General features: G+C 42.7%; 1 protein-coding gene across 1 annotated transcript in view; it reads right to left on the reverse strand.

Moving 5' to 3' along the window:
• Nucleotides 1–239: 239 nt before the first annotated feature.
• Nucleotides 240–19363, reverse strand: part of LOC129134435 (uncharacterized) — a 52570-nt gene continuing 33446 nt past the window's right edge. The window contains exons 6-7 of the mRNA XM_077172786.1: nt 13138–13257; nt 240–1279 (exon numbers count right to left, since the gene is read on the reverse strand). Coding sequence (XP_077028901.1) covers nt 1200–1279; nt 13138–13257 — 200 coding nt within the window. The 3' untranslated portion in view covers nt 240–1199. The remainder of the gene's footprint in view (nt 1280–13137; nt 13258–19363) is intronic.

Raw genomic sequence — 19363 nt, forward strand, 5'->3', positions numbered from 1 at the left:
CTCATTAGCATCTCATTTGCATAAGAGGGCCTCAATGCCCACTAAACCCCAGCGTGCCTCCGAGGATTCGCCCACGGCCCTAATTTGCATCTCATTTGCATAAAACCACCTCAAAATTTCCCACTAAAAACTTCCAAAAACATTTCCAGGGACTCCCCAAACCCCCTCATTAGCATCTCATTTGCATAAATAGCCCCCAAACCCAATCAGACCAATCAGGACACGGCACCATCAGATCCACCAATCCCCATTGGCTGCCTCGGCCGGGCCCCGCCCACTTCCACCATTTTGGGGGTGGGGCCTCAACACCTGCGGCCATTTTGGGGGCGTGGCCTTTATTTTTTCAGCCATTTGGGGGCGTGGCCTCGGCGCCATTTGGGGGCGGGGCCTTTGTGTCATCTGCATGTGGGGGCGTGGCCTTGATGCTATTTTGGGGGCGTGGCCACCACATCTTGGGGGCGTGGTCTCTGCACTAATTTGGGGGCGTGGCCTCTGTGTTGTCAGCCACCTTGGGGGCGTGGCCTGGAGGCCATTTTGTGGGCGTGGTTTAGGGATTTGTGCTCATCTTGGGGGTGTGGTCTCAGCATCATTTCGGGGTGTGGCCTGAAAACTGTTGGCCATCTTGTGGGCGGGGTCACTGCATCATTTGTGGGCGTGGCCTTTGAGCTGGTCGCCATCTTGTGGGCGTGGCCTCTGCACCGTTTTAGGGGCGTGGCCTGAGAGTTGTCAGCCATATTGTGGGCATGGCCTCTGCACCATTTTAGGGGCGTGGCCTGAGAGTTGTCAGCCATTTTGGGGGTGTGGCCTCAATGCCTTTTTTGGGGGCGTGGCCAACGAGTTGTCTGCAATTTTTGGGGCGTGGCCTCCGCACCATTTTAGGGGCGTGGCCTATGATTTGTCTGCCATTTTTGGGGTGTGGCCTGGATGCCATTTTGGGGGCTTGGCCTGCGTGTTGTCGGCCATCTTGGGGGCGTGGCCTGGATGCCATTTTTGGGGTGTGGCCTGCGTGTTGTCAGCCATCTTGGGGGGCGTGGCCACCCACATTTTAGGGGCGTGGCCTGCGAGTTGTTCAGCCATCTTTGGGGGCGTGGTCTCGGCAGCATTTGGGGTGGGGGTGTGGTCTCCACGTTGTCTGTCGGCCATCTTGGTGGGCGTGGTCTGGGTGTACCGGCGGCCATCTTGGTGGGCGTGGCCGGGGCTCAGGCGGCCGCCTCGAGGTCCCCCATGCGCAGGGTCCCGGTGTCGTCCCCGGGGCGCAGCCCCCGCCAGCGGGAACCGCCTGGATCGGGGCGAAAAAACAACATTTTGGGCAAAAGGAGCCGTTTTGGGGTGAAAAATTAACGTTTTGGGCAAAAGGAGCCGGTTTGGGGTGAAAAATGAACATTTTGGGCAAAAGGAGCCGTTTTGGGGGGAAAAACAAACATTTTGGGGAAAAATATGAACATTTTGGGCAAAAGGAGACATTTGGGGGGAAAAATGAACGTTTTGGGGAAAAAACGAACATTTTGGGGTGAAAAATGAACATTTTGGGGCAAATGAACGTTTTGGGGTGAAAAAAATGAACATTTTGGGCAAAAACGAACGTTTTGGGGGAAAAATGAACATTTTGGGTAAAAGGAGGAAAAGGGGAAATTTGGGGTGAAAACGGGAATTTTGGGGGAAAAAAATGACATTTTGGGCAAAAGGAGCCGTTTTGGGGTGAAAAACGAACATTTTGGGGAAAAAAGGAACATTTTGGGCAAAAGGAGCAGTTTTGGGGTAAAAAACAGACATTTTGGGGAAAAGGAGCCGTTTTGGGTGAAAAAAATGAATATTTTGGGGAAAAGGAGGAAAAGGGGAAATTTGGGGTGAGAATGGGAATTTTGGGGGAAAAAAGAACATTTTGGGCAAAAGGAGCCGTTTTGGGTGAAAAAAATGACATTTTGGGGAAAATGAATGTTTTGGGGTGAAAAACGAACGTTTTGGGCAAAAGGAACGTTTTGGGGTGAAAAACAAACCTTTTGGGGAAAAGGAGCCATTTTGGGTGAAAAATGAACGTTTTGGGGAAAAAACGAACATTTTGGGCAAAAGGAGCCGTTTTGGGGGGAAAAAATGAACATTTTGGGCAAAAGGAGCCGTTTTGGGGTGAAAATCCAACATTTTGGGGAAAAGGAGGAAAAAGGGGAAATTTGGGGTGAAAACGGGAATTTTGGGGGAAAAAAATGACATTTTGGGCAAAAGGAGCCGTTTTGGGGTGAAAAATGAACATTTTGGGGAAAACGAACGTTTTGGGGTGAAAAACGAACATTTTGGGGAAAACGAACGTTTTGGGGTGAAAAACGAATGTTTTGGGCAAAAGGAGACGTTTGGGGTGAAAAACGAACGTTTTGGGCAAAAGGAGCCGTTTGGGGTGAAAAAATGACATTTTGGGCAAAAGGAACGTTTTGGGGTGAAAAACGAACATTTTGGGCAAAAGGAGCCGTTTTGGGGGGAAAAATGAACATTTTGGGCAAAAGGAGGAAAAGGGGAAATTTGGGGTGAAAACGGGAATTTTGGGGGGAAAAAAGAACATTTTGGGCAAAAGGAGCTGTTTTTGGTGAAAAAAATGACATTTTGGGGAAAAAAATGAACGTTTTGGGGTGAAAAACGAACGTTTTGGGCAAAAGGAGCCGTTTTGGGTGAAAAAAATGACATTTTGGGTAAAAGGAGCCATTTTGGGGTGAAAAATGAACATTTTGGGGAAAAAAAACGAACATTTGGGAAAAAGGAGGAAATTTGGGGTGAAAATGTGAATTTTGGGGGGAAAATGGGGAATTTGGGTTGAAAATGGGAATTTTGGGGGAAAAATGACATTTTGGGCAAAAGGAGCCGTTTTGGGGTGAAAAACGAACGTTTTGGGGAAAACGAACGTTTTGGGTGAAAAAAATGACATTTTGGGCAAAAAGGAGCTGTTTTGGGGTGAAAATGAACATTTTGGGGAAAAGGAGCCATCTTGGGGTGAAAAATGAACGTTTTGGGGAAAAAACGAACATTTTGGGGAAAAGGGGAAATTTGGGGTGAGAATGGGAATTTTGGGGGGAAAATGGGGAATTTGGGGTCAAAACGGGAATTTTGGGGGAAAAAACGGACATTTGGGCAAAAGGAGCAGTTTTGGGGTGAAAAAATGACATTTTGGGGAAAAAACGAACATTTTGGGGTGAAAAACGGACATTTTGGGCAAAAATGAACATTTTGGGGTGAAAAAATGACATTTTGGGAAAACGGGAATTTTGGGGGAAAAAATGACATTTTGGGCAAAAGGAGCCGTTTTGGGTGAAAAAAATGACATTTTGGGGTGAAAAACGAACGTTTTGGGCAAAAACGAACGTTTTGGGGTGAAAAATGAACATTTTGGGCAAAAACGAACATTTTGGGGTGAAAAACGAACATTTTGGGGAAAAAACGAACATCTTGGGCAAAAGGAGGAAAAGGGGAAATTTGGGGTGAAAATGGGAATTTTGGGGGGAAATGTGGGAATTTGGGGTGAAAAAAATGACATTTTGGGCAAAAGGAGCCGTTTTGGGTGAAAAAAATGACATTTTGGGCAAAAGGAGCCGTTTGGGGTGAAAAACGGACATTTTGGGGAAAAACAAACGTTTTGGGGGAAAAAACCAACATTTTGTGCAAAAGGAGCCGGTTTGGGGTGAAAAATGAACATTTTGGGGAAAAGGAGCCATTTTGGGGTGAAAAATGAACATTTTGGGCAAAAGGAGCCGGTTTGGGGTAAAAAACGAACATTTTGGGCAAAAGGAGCCGTTTTGGGTGAAAAATGAACATTTTGGGCAAAAGGAGCTGGTTTGGGGTAAAAAACGGACATTTTGGGCAAAAGGAGCCGTTTGGGGGGAAAAATGAACATTTTGGGGAAAAGGAGGAAAAGGGGAAATTTGGGGTGAAAATGGGAATTTTGGGGGAAAAAAATGACATTTTGGGCAAAAGGAGCCATTTTGGGGCGAAAAATGAACATTTTGGGGGAAAGGAGCCAGTTTGGGGTAAAAAACGGACATTTTGGGCAAAAGGAGCCGTTTTGGGGGAAAAAAATGACATTTTGGGTAAAAGGAACGTTTTGGGGTGAGAAACGAACATTTTGGGCAAAAGGAGCCGTTTGGGGTGAAAAATTAACGTTTTGGGGGAAAGGAGCCATTTTGGGGTGAAAAAAATGACATTTTGGGGAAAAAACGAATGTTTTGGGGTGAAAAATGAACATTTTGGGTCCAAAGGAGCCGTTTGGGGTGAAAAAAATGACATTTTGGGGAAAAAAATGAACATTTTGGGCAAAAGGAGGAAAAGGGGAAATTTGGGGTGAAAACGGGAATTTTGGGGAAAAAAATGACATTTTGGGCAAAAGGAGCCGTTTTGGGGTGAAAAACGAACATTTTGGGGAAAAACAAACATTTTGGGCAAAAGGAGGAAAAGGGGAAATTTGGGATTTAAAATGTGAATTTTGGGGGAAAATGTGGGGATTTTTTGGGGGAAAAGGGAAAATTTGGGGTGAAAATGGGAATTTAGGGGAATATGGGGAATTTTAGGGTGAAAATGGGAATTTTGGGGCAAAATGTGGGAATTTGGGGTGAAAATGGGAATTTTAGGGTGAAAATGGGAATTTTGGGGCAAAATGTGGGAATTTGGGGTGAAAATGGGAATTTTGGGGGCAAAATGGGGAATCTGGGATTTAAAATGTGAATTTTGGGGGAAAATTCGTGGATTTTTGGGGGGAAAGGGGAAATTTGGGGTGAAAATGGGAATTTTGGGTGGAAATTGGGGAATTTGGAGTTAAAATGGGAATTTTGGGGGAAAATACGGAGATTTTGGGGGTAAAATGAGGAATTTGGAGGAAAATGTGGGGATTTGGGGTGAAAATGGGAATTTTGGGGGAAAACACGGGGATTTTTTTGGGGAAAAGGGGAAATTTGGGGTGAAAAGGGGAAATTTGGTGTCAAAATGGGAATTTTGGAGGAAAATGTGAGAATTTGAAGTGAAAATCTGAATTTTGGGGGAAAACAGGGATTTTTTGGGGAAAAGGGGAAATTTGGGGTCAAAATGGGAATTTTGGGGAAAAATAAGGGGATTTTTTTGGGAAAATGGAATTTTGGGGTGAAAATGTGGGAATTTGGGGGGAAAATATGGGGATTTGGGATGAAAATGTGAATTTTGGGAAAATACGGGATTTTTGGGGGGAAAATGTGAATTTTGGGGTGAAAATGGGAATTTTTGGGGGCAAACACGGGATTTTTTGGGGAAAAGGGGAAATTTGGGGGGAAATGGAATTTTGGGGGAAATTTGGAGAATTTTTGGGGGAAAATGTGGAGAATTTGGGGTGAAAACATAATTTGGGGGGAAATTGGGGGATTTTTGGGGTGAAAATGGGGAATTTGGGGTGAAAATGGGAATTTTGGGGAAAAATGTGGGAATTTTTTGAAAAAAAGGGAAATTTGGCATCAAAATGGGGATTTTGGGGGAAATGGGGAAATTTAGGTCAAAATGGGGATTTTGGGGGAAATCTGGGAATTGAGAGTGAAATGTGAATTTTGGGGGAAAAAGTGGGAATTTGGGGTGAAAATGGGAATTTTTCAGGGAAAACTGGATTTTTTTGGGGAAAATATGGGGAATTGGGAGTGAAAATGGGAATTTTGGGGGAAAATGGGAGTTTTTGGGGGAAAATGGGGAATTTGGGGGAAATACGGGGATTTTTATGGAAAAGGGGATAGGATGAAAATGGGAATTTTTGGGGGGAAAATGGGAATTTTTGGTGAAAATGGGAAATTTGGGGGAAAATCGGAAATTTGGGGTGAAAATGGGAATTTTGGGGGGAAATATGGAATTGGGAGTTAAAATGGAATTTTGGGGGGAAATACGGAGATTTTGGGGGGAAAATGGGAAATTTGGGGTGAAAATGGGAATTTTGGGGGGAAATGGGAATTTTGGGTGAAAATGGGAATTTTGGGGGAAAACACGGGGATTTTTTGGGGAAAAGGGGAAATTTGGGGTGAAAATGGGGAATTTTAGGGAAAAATGGGAAATTAGGAGTGAAAATGTGAATTTTGGGGGAAATTGGGGTGAAAATGGGAATTTTGGGGGAAAATGTGGAAATTTGGGATTTAAAATGTGAATTTGGGGGGAAAATGTGGGGATTTTTTTGGGAAAAGGGGAAATTTGGGGTGAAAATGGGAATTTTAGGGTGAAAATGGAATTTTTTGAGGAAAATGTGGGAATTTTTGGGGGAAAATGGGGAATTTGGAGGAAAATGTGGGGAATTTGGGGTGAAAATGGGAATTTTGGGGGAAAATACGGGGATTTTTAGGGGAAAAGGGGAAATTTGGGGTGAAAATGGGGAATTTTGGGGGGAAATGTGGGGATTTGGGGTGAAAATGGGGAATTTGAGGTCAAAGTGGGGAATTTGGGGTGAAAACAGGAAATTTGGGGTGAAAATGGGAATTTTAGGGGAAAATGGGAAATTTGGGGTGAAAATGGGAAAATTTTGGGGCAAAGGGGGAAAATGGGGAGGGGAAAAATGGGAAATTGAGGGGAGAAAAATGTGAAATTTTGGACCGAAAATTGGGGTGAAAACGGGAAAAATTGGGGTGAAAATGGGAAAGTTTGGGGAGAAAAATGTTAATTTTTGGGCAAAATGGGAAAAATGGGAAATTTGTGGTCAAAATGGGGAATTTTAAGGGGGGGAAATGTTAAATTTTGGGTTAAAATGGGGAAATTTGGGTCAAAACGGGGCCAAAATGGGGAATTTGGGGTCAAAATTGGGGATTTTGGGGTAAAATGGGGAATTTTTGGGTTAAAAGGGAGAATTTTGGGGTGAAAAAGGGGGATTTAGGGTCAAAATGGGGAATATGGGATCAAAGTGGGGAATTTTGGGGTCAAAATGTGGGAATTTGGGTAAAAATTTGGGAAATTTAGGGAAAAATTGGGGAATTTTGGGTCAAAGTGGGGATTTTGGGATCAAACTGGGGAAATTGGGGAAAATTGGGGAATTTTGGGGTAAAAGGAGGAATTTGGGGTTAAAATGGGGAATTTGGGGAAAAAATTGGGGAATTTGGGGTAAAAATGGGGAATTTTGGGGCCAAAGTTGGGAATTTGGGGTCAAAGTGGGGAATTTGGGAAAAATGTGGGAATTTGGAGTTAAAATGGGAATTTTGGGGGAAAACACAGGGATTTTTTGGGGGAAAATGGGAATTTTGGGCTGAAAATGGGAATTTTGGGGAAAAGTTCGGGGATTTTTGGGGGGAAAAGGGGAAATTTGGGGTGGAAATGGAGAATTTGGGGAAATTCGGGCCATCGAAATGGGCAAAATTCTGAGGGAAAAATGTTCATTTTTGGGCCAAAATGGGAGCAAAATTTTGGGTCAAAACGGGGCCAAAATGGCCAAGTTGGGCTGAAAATGGCGGATTTTGGGGTAAAATGGTGAAATTTTGGTTTAAAAGGGGCAATTTTGGGGTGAAAAGGGGGAAATTTGTGGTCAAAATGGGGAATTCTGGGGTAAACAGAGGAATTTGGGGCCAAAATGGGGAAATTTGGGGTGAAAATGGGGAATTTGGGGAAAAATTGGGGAATTTGGGGCCGAAATGGAGAATTTGGGGTCAATGTGGGGAATTTGGGATCAAAGTGGGAATTTTGGGCCAAAATGGGGGAAATTGGGGTGAAAATGAGGAATTTGGGGTCGAAATGGGGAATTTTGGGGCCAAATTGGGGAATTTGGGGAAAAAATGGGGAATTTGGGGCCAAAGTGGGGAATTTGGGGTGAAAATGTGAATTTTGGGGGAAAATGTGGGGATTTTTTTGGGAAAAGGGGAAATTTGGGGTGAAAATGGGAATTTTGGGGTGAAAATGGGAATTTTTTGAGGAAAATGTGGGAATTTGGGGTGAAAATGGGAATTTTGGGGGAAAAGGAGAAATTTTGGGGGGAAAATGGGAATTTCTCTGGGAAAATGTGGGGATTTTTAGGGGAAAAGGGGAAATTTGGGGTGAAAATGGGAATTTTGGGGGGGAAATGTGGGGATTTGGGGTGAAAATGGGGAATTTGAGGTCAAAGTGGGGAATTTGGGGTGAAAACAGGAAATTTGGGGTGAAAATGGGAATTTTAGGGGAAAATGGGAAATTTGGGGGGAAAATGGGCAAATTTTGGGAGCAAAGGGGGAAAACGGGGAGGGGGGGGAATGGGAAATTGAGGGGAGAAAAATGTGAAATTTTGGACCGAAAATTGGGGTGAAAACGGGAAAAATTGGGGTCAAAATGGGAAAGTTTGGGGAGAAAAATGTTAAATTTGGGACAAAAATGGGGAAAATTGGGAATTTGTGGTCAAAATGGGGAATTTGAAGGGGGAAATGTTAAATTTTGGGTTAAAATGGGGAAATTTGGGTCAAAACGGGGCCAAAATGGGGAATTTGGGGTCAAATTGGGGATTTTGGGGGAAAATGGGGAATTTTTGGGTTAAAAGGGAGAATTTTGGGGTGAAAAAGGGGGATTTAGGGTCAAAATTGGAAATTTTGGGGTAAAAGGAGGAATTTGGGGGAAAAATGGGGAATTTTGGGTCAAAATGGGGAATTTGGGGTCAAAATGGGGAAATTGGGGTCCAAGTGGGGAAATTTTGGGGTCCAAGTGGGGAATTTGGGGAAAAATGTGGGAATTTGGGTCAAAATGGGAATTTTGGGGGAAAACACAGGGATTTTTTGGGGAAAATGGGAATTTTGGGCTGAAAATGGGAATTTTGGGGAAAAGTTCGGGGATTTTTGGGGGAAAAGGGGAAATTTGGGGTGAAAATGGGAATTTTTGGGAAATTCGGGCCATCGAAATGGGCAAAATTCTGAGGGAAAAATGTTCATTTTTGGGCCAAAATGGGAGCAAAATTTTGGGTCAAAACTGGGCCAAAATGGCCAAGTTGGGCTGAAAATGGCAGATTTGGGGTAAAATGGGGAATTTTTGGGTTAAAAGGGAGAATTTTGGGGTGGAAAAAGGGGGATTTAGGGTCAAAATGGGGAATTTTGGGGTAAAAGGAGGAATTTGGGGAAAAAATTGGGGAATTTGGGGAAAAAATTGGGGAATTTGGGGGAAAATGGAGAATTTTGGGGTCAAAATGGGGAATTTGGGGTCAAAGTGGCGAATTTGGGGCCAAAATGGGGAATTTGGGGTTAAAATGGGGGAATTTGGGGAAAAAATTGTGGAATTTGGGGTCGAAATGGGAATTTTGGGGTCAATCTGGGGAATTTGGGGTAAAAATGGGGAATTTTGGTGTTAAAATGGGAATTTTGGGGTCAAAGTGGGGAATTTGGGGTCAAAATGGGGAGTTTTGGGTCAAAATGGGGAATTTGGAGTGAAAATAGGGAATTTGGGGGAAAAATTGGGGAATTTGGGGTCAAAATGGGGAATTTTGGGGTCAAAATGGGGAATTTGGGATCAAAGTTGGGGAATTTGGGGTGAAAGTCGGGAATTTTGGGTCAAAGTGGGGAATTTGGGGGAAAAATGGGGAGTTTGGGGTCAAAATGGGGAATTTGTGGTTAAAATGGAGAATTTGGGTCAATGTGGGGAATTTTGGGGTCAAAATGGGGAATTTGGGGTTAAAATAGGGAATTTTCGGTCAAAGTGGGAAATTTGGGGCCAAAATGGGGAATTTGGAGTGAAAATGGGGAATTTGGGGGAAAATTGGGGAATGTGGGGTGAAAATGGGGAATTTGGGCTGAAATGGGGAATTTGGGGCCAAAATTGGGAATTTTGGATCAAAATGGGGAATTTGGGATCAAAGTTGGGAATTTGGGGTCAAAATGGGGATTTTGGGGGAAAGTTGGGGAATTTGGGGCCGAAATGGAGAATTTGGGGTCAATGTGGGGAATTTGGGGTCAAAGTGGGGAATTTGGGGTCAAAATGGGGAATTTGGGGAAAAATTGGAGAATTTGGGGTCAAAGTTGGGAGTTTGGGGTTAGAATGGGGAAGTTGGGATCAAAATGGGGAATTTTGGGTCAAAATGGGGAATTTGGGGCCAAAATGGGGATTTTGGGGTCAAAATGGGGAATTTGGGATCAAATTAGGGAATTTAGGCTGAAAATGGGAATTTTGGGTTAAAATGAGGAATTTGGGGTCAAAATGAGGAATTTGGGACCAAAGTGGAGAATTTGGGGTCAAAGTGAGGAATTTGGGATCAAAATTGGGAATTTTGGGCCAAAATGGGGGAAATTGGGGTCAAAATGGGGAATTTGGGGTAAAAATGAGGAATTTGGGGAAAATGTGGTAATTTGGGGTCAAAGTGGGGAATTTGGGGTCAAAATGGGGAATTTTGGGCCCAAAATGAGAAATTTTTCACCCCAATTTTTTGGGGTGAAAATGAGGAATTTGGGGTCAAAATGGGAATGTTGGGGGAAAATGTGGGGATTTTTGGGGTAAAAATGGGAATTTGGAGTTAAAATGTGAATTTTGGGGGAAAACACGGGGATTTTTTGGGGGAAAAGGGGAAATTTGGGGTGAAAATGGGAAATTTGGTGTTAAAATGTGAATTTTGGGGGAAAAGGGGAATTTTAGGAGGAAAATGGGAATTTTGGGGGCAAATGGGGAATTGGGAGTTAAAATGGGAATTTCGGGGTGAAAATGGAATTTTGGGGTGAAAATGTGGGAATTTGGGATTTAAAATGGAATTTTGGGGGAAATTCGTGGATTTTTGGGGGGAAAAGGGGAAATTTGGGGTGAAAATGGGAATTTTGGGGGGAAAATGGGAATTTTGGGGGAAAATACGGAGATTTTGGGGGGAAAATGGGGAATTTGGAGGAAAATGTGGGGATTTGGGGTGAAAATGGGAATTTTTGGGGGGAAAACACGGGGATTTTTAGGGGAAAAGGGGAAATTTGGGGTGAAAATGGGGATTTTAGGGTGAAAATGGGAATTTTTGAGGAAAATGTGGGAATTTGGGGGGGAAAATGGGAATTTTTGGGGGAAAATGGGAATTGGGAGTTAAAATGGGAATTTTGGGGATAAAATGTGGGAATTTGGGGTGAAAATGGGAATTTTGGGGGAAAATTGGGGGATTTTGGGGGAAAATTCGTGGATTTTTTGGGGGAAAAGGGGAAATTTGGGTTAAAAGTGGGAATTTTTGGGGGAAAATGGGAATTTTGGGGGGAAATGGGGAATTTTGGGGTGAAAAATGGGAATTTTGGGGGAAAATCGGAAATTTGGGGTGAAAATGGGAATTTTGGGGGGAAATGTGGGGATTTGGGGTGAAAATGGGGAATTTGAGGTCAAAGTGGGGAATTTGGGGTGAAAACAGGAAATTTGGGGGGGAAAATGGGAATTTTAGGGGAAAATGGGAATTTTGGGGCGAAACGGGCAAATTTTGGGAGCAAAGGGGGAAAATGGGGAGGGGAAAAAATGGGAAATTGAGGGGAGAAAAATGTGAAATTTTGGACCGAAAATTGGGGTGAAAACGGGAAAAATTGGGGTGAAAATGGGAAAGTTTGGGGAGAAAAATGTTAAATTTGGGACAAAAATGGGAAAAATGGGGGAAAAAACGGGAAATTTGTGGTCAAAATGGGGAATTTGAAGGGGGGGAAATGTTAAATTTTGGGTTAAAATGGGGAAATTTGGGTCAAAACGGGGCCAAAATGGGGAATTTGGGCTGAAAATGGCGGATTTTGGGGGGAAAATGGGGAATTTTGGGTTAAAAGGGAGAATTTTGGGGTGAAAAAGGGGGATTTGGGGTCAAAATCGGGAATTTTGGGGTAAAAGGAGGAATTTGGGGTAAAAATGGGGAATTTTGGGGTCAAAATGGGGAATTTGGGGAAATATTGGGGAATTTGGGGTCAAAATGGGGAATTTGGGGTCAAAGTGGGGATTTGGGGCCAAAATGGCAGAAATTGGGGTCAAAATGAGGAATTTGGGGAAAAATTGGGGAGTTCTGGGTCAAAATGTTTAATTTGGGGTCAAAGTGGGGATTTTGGGGTAAAAATGAGGAATTTGGGGTCAAAGTGGGGATTTTGGGGTCAAAGTGGGAATTTGGGGTCAAAATGGGAGAATTTTGGGTCAAAATGGGGGAATTTGGGGTTAAAATGGGGAAATTGGGGTCAAAATGGGAGAATTTTGGGTCAAATTGGGGAATTTGGGGAAAAATTGGGGGAGTTTGGGGTCAAAATGTTTAATTTGGGGTCAAAGTGGGGAATTTGGGGTAAAAATGAGGAATTTTGGGGTTAAAATGGGGAAATTGGGGTCAAAGTGGGGAATTTGGGGTCAAAATGGCGATTTTTGGGTCAAAATGGGGATTTTCAGGCCAAATGGGGAAATTTGGGTTCGAAATGAGGAATTTGGGGCCAAAGTGGAGAATTTGGGGTCAAAGTGGGGAATTTGGGATCAAAATTGGGAATTTTGGGTCAAAATGGGGAATTTTGGGCCAAAATGGGGGAAATTGGGGTCAAAGTGGAGAATTTGGGTCAAAATGGCGGAAATTGGGGTCAAAATGGGGAATTTGGGGAAAAATTGGGGAGTTCTGGGTCAAAATGTTTAATTTGGGGTCAAAATGAGGAATTTGGGTTAAAAATGGGAAATTTGGGGTCGAAATTGGGAATTTGCGGTCAAAATGAGGAATTTGGGTTAAAAATGAGGAATTTGGGGTCAAAATGGGGAATTTGGGGTCAAAATGGGGAATTTGGGGTTGAAATTGGGATTTTGGGGTCAAAGTGGGGAATTTGAGGTCAAAATGGGGATTTTGGGGGAAAATTGGGGAATTTGGGGCCAAAATGGGGAATTTTGGGCCAAAAATGGGGAATTTGGGGTCAAAATGCAGAAATTGGGGTGAAAGTGGGGAATTTGGGGTCAAAGTGGGGAATTTGGGGTTAAAATGGAGAATTTGGGATCAAAGTGGGGAATTTTGGGGCCAAAATGGAGAATTTGGGGTAAAAATGAGGACTTTTGGGTCAATGTGGGGAATTTTGGACCTAAATGGGGGAAATTGGGGTGAAAATGAGGAATTTGGGTCAAAATCGGGAATTCGGGGTCAAAATGGCAAATTTGGGATTAAAATGCCAAAATTTGGGTTAAAAATCGGGAATTTGGGGCAGAATTTCGGAATTTTGGGGTGAAATTGGGAGATTTGGGGACATTTTTGGGGGGTCCCGCTCCTCCCCTCCCCCCCACACTGACCCCTCCTCCTGCGGCAGATCCAAGCAGCCAATAGGATCGCGAGGAGCAGCAAGGCCACGCCCACGACGCCTCCAATGACCAATGGGAGGAGCTCGAAGTCAGATGAGGGAGGGAAACCCCCTAAAAATAAAGCCTGGGTCAGAAAATGTCCCAAAAAGCCCAAAAAACTCAAAAAAAACCCCCAAAAAAAAAAAAACCCCCAAAAAACCCCAAAACCACCCCAAAAAATCGATCCCAGGATGAGGAAATGATCCCAAAAAAACCCAAAATGACCCCAAAAAAACCCAAAACCAGCCCCAAAAAAATCCAGGGTCACCAAATACCCCAAAAACGACAAAAAAGAAAAACCCCAAAAAAATTCCCAAGAATGCCCCAAAAAATCCCAAAACCACCCCCAAAAAAACCCCCTGGGAGTGATCCCAAAAAACCCAAAAAGCCCAAAATGGCCCCAAAAAATCCCAATAAACCAAAAACCCCAAAATAAACCCCAAATAAACCAAAAACCCCAAAACTGCCCCAAAACCACCCCAAAAAACAACACCAGGGTCAACAAAAAAACCCCAAAAAAGCCCAAAATGACCCCAAAAAAATCCAATCCCAGGGGCAGCAAAAAACCCCAAAAATACCAAAATCAACCCAAAAAACCCAAATAAACCAAAAACCCCAAAACCAAACCTAAAAAACAAAACCAGGGTCAGCAAAAAACCCCAAAAACCCCAAAATCACCCCAAAAAAATCCCCAAAAATTGACCCCAAAAAACCCCAAAAACGCTGGGTCAGGAGTGATCCCAAAAAAGCCCAAAATGACCCCAAAAATCCAATCCCAGGGGCAGCAAAAACCCCAAAAACCCCAAAATGACCCAAAAAACAACGCCAGGGTCAACAAAAAAACCCCAAAAAACCCCAAAATGACCCCAAAAAACCCCAAATAAACCAAAAACCCCAAAAAAATCCCCAAAAATTCACCCCAAAAAACCCCAAAAATGCTGGGTCAGGAGTGATCCCAAAAAAGCCCAAAATGACCCCAAAAAACAACGCCAGGGTCAACAAAAAAAACCCCAAAAACCCCAAAATCAACCCCAAAAAACCCCAAATAAACCAAAAACCCAAAAAAATCCCCAAAAAATTCACCCCAAAAAACCCCAAAAACCCCGGGTCAAGGAATATCCCAAAAAACCCCAAAACCACCCCAAAAAAAACCCCAAAAATTCACCCCAAAAATGGCAAAATGACCCAAAAAAAAAACCCCAAAAATTCACCCCAAAAATGCCAAAATGACCCCAAAAAAACCCCCAAAAAAGCCCAAAATGACCTCAAAAAAACCAATCCCAGGGGCAGCAAAAAACCCCAAAAAACCCAAAATGACCCCAAAAAACCCCAAAAAAACCCAAAAACCCCAAAACCATCCAAAAAAACCAATCCCAGGATCAGGAAATATCCCAAAAATCCCCAAAATCACCCAAAAAAAAAAAAAACCAAAAATTCACCCCAAAAATGCAAAAAACCCCCCAAAAAAACCCTGGGAGTTATTGCAAAAAAACCCCAAAACCCCAAAAAAACCCCAAAAATTCACCCCAAAAATGGCAAAATCGACCCCAAAAAAACCCAAAAAATTCACCCCAAAAATGGCAAAATCGACCCAAAAAAACCCAAAAATTCACCCCAAAAATGCCAAAATGACCCCAAAAAAAAAACCCCAAAAATTCACCCCAAAAATGGCAAAATTGACCCCCAAAAACCCCAAAAAAACCCCAAAAATTCACCCCAAAAATGGCAAAATCACCCCAAAAAACCCCAAAAACCCTGGGTCAGGAGTGATCCCAAAAAAGCCCAAAATGACCCCAAAAAACCCCAAATAAACCAAAAACCCCAAAACTGCCCCAAAACCACCCCAAAAAACGCCAGGGTCAACCAAAAACCCCAAAAACCCCAAAATGACCCCAAAAAAACCCCAAAAAACCCCAAAATCACTCGAAAAAAACCCCAAATAAACAAAAAACCCCAAAACCACCCCAAAAAACAAAACCAGGGTCAGCAAAAAACCCCAAAAACCCCAAAATCACCCCAAAAACCCCTCCTGGGTCAGCAAAAACCTCAAAAACCCCAAAAACCATAAAATCACCCCCAAAAACCCCAAATAAACCAAAACCCCCCAAAAACCCCAAAAATTCACCCCAAAAAACCCCAAAATCAACCCCAAAAACCCCAAATAAACCAAAAACCCAAAACTGCCCCAAAATCACCCCAAAAACAACGCCAGGGTCAACAAAAAAAACCCAAAAAAGCCCAAAATGACCCCAAACAATCCCAAATAAACCAAAAACCCCCAAAAAACCCCAAAAAATTCACCCCAAAAAACCCCAAAAACCCTGGGTCAAGGAATATCCCAAAAACCCCAAAACCACCCCAAAAAAACCCCCAAAAATTCACCCCAAAAATGCCAAAATGACCCCAAAAAACCCCACTGGGATTGATCCCAAAAAAACCAAAAACCCCAAAATGACCCCAAAAAACCCCAAATAAACCAAAAAACCCAAAAAAACCAAAAAATTCACCCCAAAAAACCCAAAAACCCTGGGTCAGGAGTGATCCCAAAAATGCCCAAAATGACCCCCAAAAAAACCCAAATCCCAGGGGCAGCAAAAAACCCCAAAAACCCCAAAATCACCCCCCAAAAAAACCCCCAAAATTCTCAAAATCAACCCCCAAAATAACCCCAAAAACCCCAAAATGACCCCAAAAAAATTACCCCAAATAATCCAAAATTCACCCCAAAAAAACCCCCAAAACCCTGGGTCAGGAGTGATCCCAAAAAAGCCCAAAATGACCCCAAAAAATCCAATCCCAGGGGCAGCAAAAACCCCAAAAAACCCAAAAATGGCCCCAAAATATCCTCAGGGTCACCAAAAACCCCAAAACCCCAAAATGACCCCAAAAAACAACGCCAGGGTCAACAAAAAACCCCAAAAAACCCCAAAATGACCCAAAAACCCAAATAAACCAAAAACCCAAAAAAACCCCAAAAATTCACCCCAAAAAACCCCAAAAACCCTGGGTCAAGGAATATCCCAAAAACCCCAAAATGACCCAAAAAAACCCAAGAAACCCCAAAATGACCCCAAAAAGCCCAAATAAACCAAAACCCCAAAATAAACCCCAAATAAACCGAAAACCCCAAATCCACCCCAAAAAACCAATCCCAGGATCAGGAAATATCCCAAAAAATCCCCAAAATCACCCCAAAATGACCCCAAAAATTCACCCCAAAAATGGCAAAATCGACCCCAAAAAACCAAAAAAATTCAGCCCAAAAATGGCAAAATTGACCCCAAAAAAAAACCAAAAAAAACCCCAAAAATTCACCCCAAAAATGGCAAAATCGACCCCCAAAAAAACCCCAAAAATTCACCCCAAAAAAGCCCAAAATGACCTCAAAAAAAAACCAATCCCAGGGCAGCAAAAAACCCCAAAAAACCCAAAATGACCCCAACAACCCCAAATAAACCAAAAACCCCAAAACCACCCAAAAAAACCAATCCCAGGATCAGGAAATATCCCAAAAAATCCCAAAATCAGCCCAAAAATTCACCCCAAAAATGCAAAAAACCCCCCAAAAAAACCCTGGGAGTTATTGCAAAAAAACCCAAAAACCCCAAAAAACCCCAAAAATTCACCCCAAAAATGCCAAAATCGACCCCAAGAAACCCAAAAAATTCACCCCAAAAATGGCAAAACCGACCCCAAAAAAACCCCCAAAAATTCACCCCAAAAATGGCAAAATGACCCCAAAAAAAAAACCCAAAAATTCACCCCAAAAATGGCAAAATCGACCCCAAAAAAAACCCAAAAAATTCACCCCAAAAATGGCAAAATTGATCCCAAAAAAACCCCCAAAATTCACCCCAAAAATGCCAAAATCGACCCCAAAAAAAAACCGAAAAATTCACCCCAAAAATGGCAAAATCACCCAAAAAACCCCAAAAAATTCACCCCAAAAATGCCAAAACCAACCAAAAAAACCCCCCAAATATTCACCCCCAAAATGGCAAAATCGACCCCAAAAAACCCAAAAAATTCACCCCAAAAATGCCAAAATGACCCAAAAAAAAACCCCCAAAAATTTCACCCCAAAATGGCAAAATCGACCCAAAAAAACCCACCCAAAAAACCCCCAAAATGGAAAAAATTGACCACAAAAAAAAACCCAAAAAAACCCCAAAAATTCACCCCAAAAATGGCAAAATCACCCCAAAAAAAACCCAAAAATTCACCCCAAAAATGGCAAAATCGACCCCAAAAAAACCCCAAAAATTCACCCCAAAAATGGCAAAATCACACCAAAAAACCCAAAAAATTCACCCCAAAAATGGCAAAATCGACCCCAAAAAACCCCAAAAACCCTGGGTCAGGAGTGACCCCAAAAAAGCCCAAAATGACCCCAAAAAACCCCAAATAAACCAAAAACCCCAAAACTGCCCCAAAACCACCCCAAAAAACAACACCAGGGTCAACAAAAAACCCCAAAAAAGCCCAAAATGACCCCAAAAAAATCCAATCCCAGGGGCAGCAAAAAACCCCAAAAAACCCAAAATCACCCCCCAAAAAAAACCCCCAAAATTCTCAAAATCAACCCCCAAAATAACCCCAAAAACCCCAAAATTACCCCAAAAAAATTACCCAAATAATCCAAAAATTCACCCCAAAAAAACCCAAACCCTGGGTCAGGAGTGATCCCAAAAAAGCCCAAAATGAGCCCAAAAAATCCAATCCCAGGGGCAGCAAAAAACCCCAAAAAACCAAAAATCACCCCAAAAATGGCCCCAAATAAACCAAAAACCCCAAATCACCCCAAAAAACAACACCAGGGTCAACAAAAAAAACCCCAAAAAACCCCAAAATTAACCCCAAAAACCCCAAAAACCCAAAAACCCAAATAAACCCAAATAAACCCCAAAAATTCACCCCAGAAAACCCAAAACCCTGGGTCAGGAGTGATCCCAAAAAAGCCCAAAATAACCCCAAAATATCCTCAGAGTCATCAAAAACCCCAAATTTCACCCCAAAAACCCCAAAAACCCCAAAATGACCCCAAAAAACCCCAAAAAAAACCCAAAAACCCCAAAACCATCCAAAAAAAACCAATCCCAGGATCAGGAAATATCCCAAAAAATCCCCAAAATCACCCCAAAAAAAACCCAAAAATTCACCCCAAAAATGGCAAAATCGACCCCAAAAAAAACCCCTGGGAGTTATTGCAAAAAAACCCAAAAAAAACCCCAAAAAACCCCAAAAATTCACCCAAAAATGGCAAAATCACCCCAAAAAACCCCAAAAATTCACCCCAAAAATGGCAAAATTGACCCAAAAAAAACCCAAAAATTCACCCCAAAAATGGCAAAATCACCCCAAAAAAAAACCCAAAAATTCACCCCAAAAATGGCAAAATTGACCCAAAAAAAAACCAAAAATTCACCCCAAAAATTCACCCCAAAAATGGCAAAATCACCCAAAAAAACCCCAAAAATTCACCCCAAAAATGGCAAAATCACCCCAAAAAACCCCAAAAATCGTGGGTCAGGAGTGATCCCAAAAAAGCCCAAAATGACCCCAAAAAACCCCAAATAAACCAAAACCCCAAAAACTGCCCAAAACCACCCCAAAAAGCGCCAGGATCAACAAAAAACCCCAAAAAAGCCCAAAATGACCCCAAAAAAATCCAATCCCAGGGGCAGCAAAAAACCCCAAAAACCCCAAAAATTCACCCCAAAAACCCCAAAAACCCTGGGTCAAGGAATATCCCAAAAACCCCAAAATGACCCCAAAAAAACCCAAGAAACCCCAAAATCACCCCAAAAACCCCAAATAAACCCAAAACCCCAAAATAAACCCCAAATAAAACCAAAAACCCCAAAATCACCCAAAAAACCAATCCAGGATCAGGAAAAAGCCCCAAACCCCAAAACCACCCAAAAAACCCCCATGGGCATCAAATAACCCCAAAAACCCCAAACTCGCCCAAAACCACCCCAAAAAACAACACCAGGGTCAACAAAAAACCCCAAAAAATCCCAAAATGACCCCAAAAAAAAACGAATCCCAGGGGCAGCAAAAAACCCCAAAATTCCCAAAATCAACCCCAAAAAACCCAAATAAACCAAAAACCCCAAAACCAAACCCAAAAAACAAAACCAGGGTCAGCAAAAAACCCCAAAAACCCCAAAATCAC

Source organism: Agelaius phoeniceus, assembly GCF_051311805.1.
Source record: "Agelaius phoeniceus isolate bAgePho1 chromosome W unlocalized genomic scaffold, bAgePho1.hap1 SUPER_W_unloc_1, whole genome shotgun sequence".
In the NCBI taxonomy this organism is placed as follows: Eukaryota; Metazoa; Chordata; class Aves; order Passeriformes; family Icteridae; genus Agelaius; species Agelaius phoeniceus.